Source organism: Salmo salar, chromosome 05 (assembly GCF_965601325.2).
Source record: "Salmo salar chromosome 05, fSalSal1, whole genome shotgun sequence".
Lineage (NCBI taxonomy): Eukaryota > Metazoa > Chordata > Actinopteri > Salmoniformes > Salmonidae > Salmo > Salmo salar.
The window spans coordinates 61,242,461-61,251,764 of NC_138295.1; the positions used below are offsets into that span (position 1 = coordinate 61,242,461).

General features: G+C 44.2%; 1 protein-coding gene across 2 annotated transcripts; it reads left to right on the top strand.

Annotated features, from left to right (window-relative positions):
• Positions 1–308: 308 nt before the first annotated feature.
• On the top strand, positions 309–8,017 carry LOC106605345 (uncharacterized). Of its 2 annotated transcripts, none has more exons than XR_014392358.1 (2): positions 309–391; positions 849–8,017. XR_014392358.1 is itself a non-coding variant. In XM_045718462.2 (2 exons), the coding sequence occupies exon 2, from the start codon at positions 4,860–4,862 to the stop codon at positions 5,928–5,930; it is 1,071 nt and encodes a 356-aa protein (XP_045574418.2). In that variant the 5' UTR covers positions 315–683; positions 849–4,859; the 3' UTR covers positions 5,931–8,017. The 2 variants fall into 2 exon arrangements, 1 of the variants encoding a protein (XP_045574418.2); XM_045718462.2 differs by having other exon boundaries at positions 315–683.
• The last annotated feature ends 1,287 nt before the right edge of the window (positions 8,018–9,304 follow it).

The window sequence follows — 9,304 nt, forward strand, 5'->3', positions numbered from 1 at the left end:
GTATATTTCATACAATGCCTGTATATTGTATATGCATAGTGCCTGTATATTGTATATTTCATACAATGCCTGTATATTGTATATACATAGTGCCTGTATGTTGTATATTTCATACAATATACAGTCAAAATATTAGGTCTAACTGGCAGTAGTAGCCTACATGATTTGTGTGTGTGTGTCTTTCTCTTTTTTCTTCCAACCTCGACTGCACCACAGCAAATTATCTGTCATTTCTCAGAGACACAGACACAGGGGTTTGGGGGGGGGGCAATGCAAATAGTCTGGGTAGCCAGTTGATTAGCTGTTCAGGAGTCTTATGGCTTGGGGGTAAAAGCTGTTGAGAAGCCTTTTGGTCCTAGACCTGGCCCCCCGTGTAACTGACAATTAATCTGTAAGTCTATGTCGTTGTTTTTTTGTTTGAATTGTTTACGTGTTCGCTATGCGGGGGAAATGATAAGACAGGTGGAACGACGTGGCTAATAACTGTTGTAACGGGGATCATTATCGTAGCAACACATCTTTGGGTGTAAAGGCATTCCCGCGCGGTGTTAGCTAAGTTTTCATGTTACCGGATGTAGTTCGTAAAGGTTGATATGTGTATGTTAGGATGAAGCGTGAATTCATGCCAGGAATAATAAGTGTGAAGTTTGATTTCCTCCCTTCTGTAATAAGCAGCCAATGAGGTATTTTTTCCTTTATTCGTGTGTTCAATCTGATACTGTTATAGCTCCGGCTAAACTGTTTATGTATGTAAGTACTTCAGAGTTATACCAAGCTAATAAGTCACTCATAAGACAAGAAGGTGTAAGAGTGTGCTGAATTAAACTGTATTTTCATTTACTTTATAGTTCTCACGGAAGGTGATAATTCTGACTAAACTACAGAATAAAGCCGCCAGTCAAAATCAAGGAACGGTTGTGCTCGTGGTTACTGGAGGGAGCTACAGTGAGAACTCAGTGCTCTTCACGAGCAAGAGAGAAAGAAGAATCTCATCCAGCTGTAAAGTCTACAAGATACCCAAATCCTGGTAGGCCCTGTCATCTGCCAGATAAGAGTTTTGCACCTACCTGCAACCTAAGAAGAACATCTCCACATAAGGAAGCATCGTGAGGCAACATAAGGTCAAGGCTAACAGGAAAGTCAGACACGCAGGTACAAGTCAAAGCGTTTGAAGGTGGCCCTAGCCTTGTGAACTGCTAATTAGAGACTTTAAGATTACAATTCGTAAGGACTGGAGATAGTTGTGTATTTCATCAAGACGCTGGTATTATGCATTTGCTCTTTCTTTCTTAATGTATCGTTATTATGTGTATTACTGGAAAAATATTATTTGATACTTACTAAAACAATATATATATTGCTACAAAACATTAAGGGTCAGCGTACACCTATTAATTATATTTTCACCTGTAAGTTAATAGTGTAATTGTTTGGTAAGGTGTTTGTTCAAGCCTTTGTTACAAGCATTATACATGTTTATACCACGTACTAAGGTTTAAATTACCTACTCACTTATCCAAACCTTACCTAGAATTGATTTGATTTGATTTAGAATGTCAGAAAAGGGTAGTTTCACTAAAGGAGATAGAGATGGGGTGGGTCAAGTTGAGCAGCAACACCTCGCAAACTTCAAGCCTTCATCAGAACAAACAGAGCAGCAGGAAGAGACCCGGACTGGTGTGGAGTCACGGCTGCCAGCGAATGATGATACAGAAGCTGCTAATGAGACATCACAACAAGAGCCACGAAAAGGTGAGAGGGTCCGCAGGTTAACTGAAAAGAGCAGAGAACTGCGCGACGAAAGGTGGAGACAGCTCGAACATCGTTTCAGGGTCAGCTATGAGAAGTGGAAGGCTCTGGTAAAGGAAGCAAAACTGTCACTGACAGGATGTTGCTCTGAAGACCTACTAGAAGACCTCTTAAACAAGATCAGCCATACCTCTACAGAGCTAAACCTTGTTTATGTAAATTTGCGTCAAATTGACATTCCCGACAACGATATACGCCGCAGAGTTGATACGTGTGAAGCAGTTACAATGTCTATTATCAAGACTGTAAGGTGTCATTTAAAGGTCAGGGAAGAAGGTCAAAGTAACCAGATAGAGCTGCACTGGAAGGACAGCAATCCTTGTGCATGTCTGAACTCTCACATAAGTCAAGTCTCAACTATCAGCCCTCAAGCGCTTCCTCCCAGTCTCAAAGCAACTCAAAGGTCAACTTCAGACACTCAAGCGTGTCATCTGTTAAGAGACAAGTTGCTGCTAACCAAGCAGCTTTAGAAGTAATGGTTAAGCAAGAAAGCCAACTAGAAGAGCTTCAGAGACTCGAAGATGAAGATAAGAAGAGGACAGCGGAGCAAGAAGCTGAGGCTGTGAAACGCAGCTTAGAAGAAGCTAGGCTGCGAGTCAAGTTAGAGGTAGAAAATGCTGCCAGACGAAGGACGCTAGAAGACAAGCGTAGAGAGTTAGAGCGCTTAGAAGTGCTCAAGAAACTAAATACTGCCAAGGCGCGGATGCAAGTGTATGAGCAAGATGAAAACTCAGAGGACGAGAAGAGAGAACTACTCTCTAACTTCAAATCTGTGAAAGAAGTCATGCACAGAAGTGGCTCATTTCACAGTCTCTCACCACAACATGTTGTGACAAGCACACAACATGAAGATAGCACCAAGACCATGTTCAGGTTACTAGCGGAATCAATCAGTGAAAGCCGCCTCCCCATACCAGAACCAGTGACATTCAATGGAGAACCACTCTCGTTCACTGACTGGAAGGTCTCTTTTCAGACTCTGATAGACAGGAAGAACATACCAGCAACTGAGAATATATATTACTTAAGAAAATATGTCGGTGGGCCTGCCAAGAAAGCCATCGAAAGTTACTTTATGTTAGGAACAGAGTCAGCCTACCATGCTGCGTGGACCATTCTTGAAGAAAGGTACGGAAACAAATTCCTCATCGCCAAGTCCTTCAGAGATAAGCTCAATGCATGGCCTAAGATAGGATCCAAGGACAGTCTTAAACTTAGAGACCTTGTAGATTTTCTCCGCAGCTGTGAGGCTGCTATGTTTCAGAATAAGGGCCTGAAGGTGCTTAATGACTGTAATGAAAACCAAAAGATCCTCGCTAAACTTCCAGATTGGCTAATTTCAAGATGGAATAGAAAGGTCATAGACATCCTAGAAGAAACTGAGACCTTTCCCAGCTTCAGTCAGTTTGTAAAGTTTCACACGAGAGAAGCCAAGATCGCTTGCAATCCTGTAACATCCCTTCACGCTTTGAAACCAAGCGAAGATGGAAAACCTAAGACGCCAAGGATTCAAAGCCCTGGAGCAAGGGTATTAGCAACTAACTCTGATGAGAAAAATACTGTCACTAGTTGTGTCTTCTGTGAGAAGTCAGGTCATAGTCTCCACAAATGTTGGAAGTTCATGGATAAGCCCACCGCAGAGCGACAGAAGTTTGTTCAAGAGAATAAATTGTGCTTCGGCTGTTTAAGGCCTGGGCATCGTTCGAAAGATTGTGATAACAGGAACACCTGTGACACGTGTCAGAGGAGGCATCCATCCTGCCTGCACGAAGATCGTACTAAAGAAAGGTCAAGGGATAGGAAGACAGAGCCCCCACAAGATAAGGGGACAAGTGCGTCAAGTGAAGCCATATCTAACAGAGTCGTAAGGGACATTAACAACACTCACACCTCCACAATCATTCCAGTATGGGTGTCAACCACAAGCGAGCCCGATCGTGAAGTTCTCGTGTATGCACTTCTTGACACCCAGAGCGACACCACCTTTATCCTTGAAGAGACAACAAAGGCTCTCAATACAAAGAAGGAGCCAGTACAACGAAACTCTCTACAATGGCCTCAAGGAATACCATCGTGCCCAGCCAGAAGCTGTCTGGTTTGCAGGTTAGAGGGTTTTACCTGGAGAAGAAAATCCCTCTGCCAACTACCTACTCGAGAGAGTTTATTCCTGCAAACAGAGATCATATTCCTACTCCAGAGACGGCAAGAGCATGGTCTCATCTTCAACACATTGCAGAGGAGATTGCTCCTCAACAGAGCTGTGATGTCGGTCTCTTAATTGGCTACAACTGCTCCCAGGCTCTCCTTCCAAGAGAAATTGTGTCTGGTAAGGGAAATCAGCCTTTTGCTCAGAGAACAGACCTTGGCTGGAGCATAGTCGGCTATGGAAACCCATGTATCGACTATGGCGACGCTATTGGAGTGAGTCATCAGGTTATCGTTAGACAGGTGATGCCAAGTCTTCAATCTTCTTTCAACCTCACAAATCAAGTACACTATGTTTGTAGAACACGCGTAAGAGAGGTAATCACAGCACGGGACGTTATCAAGACGCTTGAATCCGACTTCAATGAGAGAGCTGCAGAAGAGGACCTCATATCTCAAGAGGATATCCGGTTCCTGACAAAAATGAAAGCGGGCATCTGACGCAAGGACAATGGACATTACGAGATGCCGCTGCCATTTAAGGAAGAAAGACCCAACCTGCCGAACAATAAAACATGTGCAGTTCACCGTCTCAAGTGCCTGGAAAGGAGGCTGAGGAGAGACAAGCAGTACTACAAGGACTACACAGCATTTATGGAAGAGACCATAGCTCGTGGAGATCCTGAGAAGGTCTCCAAGGAAGAAATTAACAAGCATCCAGCATGGTACATCCCACATCATGGGGTTTATCACCCACAAAAGCCTGGGAAGATAGGAGTCGTCTTTGACTGCTCAGCTAAGTTTCGAGAGACGTCCTTGAATGACCATCTCCTCACCGGTCCAGAGTTGACAAACACATTGCTGGCAAAATCTTTTGTCATTTTCGTAAGGGTCCAGTTGCAATCATGTGTGATGTAGAGCGCATGTTCCACCAGTTTCATGTGAAAGCAGAAGACCAAGATCATCTGCGGTTCCTTTGGTGGGAGAACGGCGATCTAGAGTCTCAACCCTCAGTGTATCGTATGAAGGTCCACTTGTTCGGTGCAGCTTCATCTCCTGGTTGCGCCAACTATGGTCTCAAACATCTCGCTGCTGAAGGACGAGGAAGCTTCAGCGAGAAGTCTATCCAGTTCATAGAAAGGAACTTTTATGTTGATGATGGGTTGACGAGCGTATCGTCTGAAGCTGAAGCGGCCCAGCTGGTGAAAGAAGCAAGAGAGCTTTGCAGCATCGACAAACTTCGGTTGCACAAGTTTATCTCTAACAGCAAGGAAGTTATAGCCACAATTCCCAAGGAAGAATGTGCTGAGGGTGCCAAAGACCTGGATATGGCTCTGGGTGAACCACACATGGAGAGGGCGCTTGGTGTACTATGGTGTGTCGCATCAGACAAGTTCCAGTTTAGGGTAGTTGTTAAGGAACGCCCACTCACAAGAAGAGGAGTGTTGTCTACAGTAGCCTCTGTATATGATCCGCTTGGGTTTGTGGCACCCTTTGTCCTGGCAGGGAAGCAGATCTTGCAGCAGATGTGTCGTGACAAGATCGACTGGGATGAGCCCATTCCAGATGACCTACGTTTCCAGTGGGAATTCTGGCTCCAAGGTCTACAAAAGTTGTCGGAAGTAAGGATCCAACAAGGCTACTTGCCATCAAGTTTCAAGGAAGTGCAGAGTTATGAGCTCCATCACTTCTCCGACGCTAGTACCTCAGGTTATGGAGAGTGCTCATACCTCAGAACAATCAGCACAGCAGGAGAAGTTCATTGCTCCCTAGTTATGGGGAGGTCGAGAGTCGCCCCTTCCAATATTACGACCATACTACGACTGGAACTTTCAGCAGCGGTGGTAGCTGCTTTCTTTGGCAAGAAGAACTTCCCAAAGGACAAGTCAAGGGGGGAGAGTTCTCAGACAATGACCCAGAGCTGCAGAAATCCCTGGTCCATGATACCCAGGCAAAGGAAGAAAGATCGTTACTAGATCACCTTCACAAGTTCTCAGACTGGGCAAGAGTGGTAAAAGCTATTGCCAGGCTCAAACGACGTGTCAAGGAAGCCATAGGCTTAAAATTGAGGTCTAGTGAAGCTACAAGCATAGAAGAAAGGAGAGAGGCAGAGCTCACCATTATAAGGATGGTTCAAGAAGCAGCCTTCTCCCATGAGATACACAACCTTAGGCACCAGAAAGACATCAAGACCAAAGATAAACCAAGCAAGTTGCATAAATTGAGTCCATTTCTGGATGAGCAAGGTATCCTCAGGGTGGGAGGTCGCTTGGCTCATGCAACTCTTCATTCCCACGTGAAGCATCCTGCAATCCTGCCAAGAGATAGCCACTTGTCAGTGCTGCTCGTCAAGCACTATCATGAAAGAGTACGACACCAAGGACGTGGAATAACGATCAATGAGCTGCGATCCAACGGTATATGGATCCTAGGATGCAGCAATGCAGTTTCCTCACACATCTACAAATGTGTGAAATGCAGGAAATTCAGAAGATGTACAGAAGAGCAAAGGATGGCAGATCTTCCGAAGGAACGCATGGAGACCACGCCTCCCTTCACATACTGCGGGATGCTGCTTTGGACCTTTCTATGCCAAGGACGGAATAAGAGAGTTAAAGTGTTATGGGCTCCTACTCACTTGCAGGGGCTCTCGAGCAGTTCACATTGAAATGCTTGATGACTTAACCACCGATGCCTTTATCAATGCCCTGCGTTCATTCATTGCCATACGTGGTAATGTTCGTCAAATCAGATGTGATCAAGGCAGCAACTTCATTGGCGCAAGACGCGAGTTTGTGGACGCCCGGAAGGAAATGGATCAAGAACGATTGAAGGAACTTGGATGCGAGTTTATCATGAACACCCCATCTTCAAGTCACATGGGTGGTGTTTGGGAAAGGCAAATCCGCACGATACGAAGTGTCTTGACATCCATTCTTGATCAGTCAGACGGAAGACTCGACAGCGCTTCTCTGCGTACCTTTCTCTATGAAGTCATGGCGATTTTAAATAGTAGGCCCCTAACTACGGAATATCTGAATGATCCATTAGGTCCAGACCCGCTCACACCAAATCACATCTTGACAATGAAGTCCACAAATCTCTTACCACCACCTGGACAGTTCATCAAGGAAGATCTTTATCTCCGCAAGAGATGGCGCAGAGTACAATTCTTAGCCAATGAATTCTGGGCAAGGTGGAAGAAAGAGTACCTCCTAAACCTCCAACACAGGCAGAAATGGAATAAAGACAGAAGAAACGCAAGTATTAATGACATTGTCATATTGCAAGATGATACTGTACCACGCAACCAGTGGAAATTGGCAAAGGTTACAGAAGTGTACCTGGGACAGGATGGCCGGGTGAGAAGATGCAAGTTACTGATCAGCGACTCAACCCTGGATGAGAGAGGTAAACGCATCACCAAACCCACCTATCTGGAGAGGCCCATCCATAAGACAGTCACCCTCCTGGAAGCCGATCAAAAAACCTGCAGACCCCTTTCACAGAAATCACAGGTGATTGGTGGGAGTGTAACTGACAATTAATCTGTAAGTCTATGTCGTTGTTTTTTGTTTGAATTGTTTACGTGTTCGCTATGCGGGGGATATGATAAGACAGGTGGAACGACGTGGCTAATAACTGTTGTAACGGGGATCATTATCGTAGCAACACATCTTTGGGTGTGAAGGCATTCCCGCGCGGTGTTAGCTAAGTTTTCATGTTACCGGATGTAGTTCGGAAAGGTTGATATGTGTATGTTAGGATGAAGCGTGAATTCATGCCAGGAATAATAAGTGTGAAGTTTGATTTCCTCCCTTCTGTAATAAGCAGCCAATGAGGTATTTTTTCCTTTATTCGTGTGTTCAATCTGATACTATTATAGCTCCGGCTAAACTGTTTATGTAAGTAAGTACTTCAGAGTTATACCAAGCTAATAAGTCACTCATAAGACAAGAAGGTGTAAGAGTGTGCTTAAACTGTATTTTCATTTACTTTATAGTTCTCACGGAAGGTGATAATTCTGACTAAACTACAGAATAAAGCCGCCAGTCAAAATCAAGGAACGGTTGTGCTCGTGGTTACTGGAGGGAGCTACACCCCGGTACCGCTTGCCATGCGGTAGTAGAGAGAACAGTCTATGACTGGGGTGTCTGGGGTTTTTGACAACTTTTAGGGCCTTCCTTTGACACCGCCTGGTGTAGAGGTCCTGGATGGCAGGCAGCTTAGCCCCAGTCATGTACTGGGCCGTAGGCACTACCCTCTGTACTGCCTGTATATTGTATATTTCATACAATGCCTGTATATTGTATATGCATAGTGCCTGTATATTGTATATTTCATACAATGCCTGTATATTGTATATGCATAGTGCCTGTATATTGTATATGCATAGTGCCTGTATATTGTATATTTCATACAATGCCTGTATATTGTATATACATAGTGCCTGTATGTTGTATATTTCATACAATATACAGTCAAAATATTAGGCCTAACTGGCAGTAGTAGCCTACATGATTTGTGTGTGTGTGTCTTTCTCTTTTTTCTTCCAACCTCGACTGCACCACAGCAAATTATCTGTCATTTCTCAGAGACACAGACACAGGACTCGGACCAGCAGAACCAGAACTTTTAGGAAATAAGTAGATTCATTTCACACATTTCGCAAAATCGGCCTCAAGAGCCCTTTTTGGCACCCTCATTTTGTTTTCTGTTTTGACTGAGTGACTGACAAAGTCAGAGCGGGTCTCACTCTCTTTGATGATGCAAGTTGGACTTTGAATGTCAATTTGCGAAACCTCAGCTTAGCGAATCAGATAACCGGCTGGCCGTTAACCACTGGTCAGCCAAATGCTCAATATTGATTACGACAACAGAGAAATAGCACAAAGGTCATAAAATAACTCGCTCATGGGCCACCAGCCATGTCCATTGTTTAAAAATATATATATACTTTTTTGTTGTTGTCAATTTCAATCAGCCCACCCTAATAAAGGATGGTCCTTCGGGCATTTGCTAGAAATGGCAGATGGCCAATCCGCCCAAAGCCCGTGGGCCACCCCCACCTTGCAGGGGCTGTAGGTGTGTGTGGTATGCCAGTGGAAGCGAGCAGGTCATTAGGCAGGGGTCCATCTTTTCACAGACTTAGTCATACAGCACAAAGTCAATTTGCCAAGTGCTCTCATCAAACATTTTAGACATCAGCTCTGTTGCAACAAGGATCCACCAAAAGCAAATATTTCACACAAAAACAAATAAAACCCCACAGACTTAGGAAATATGTTGTTACATAAAATGTACATTAAGTAATGAGACTAAGAATTTGAATTAATTACAACTTCTTTCG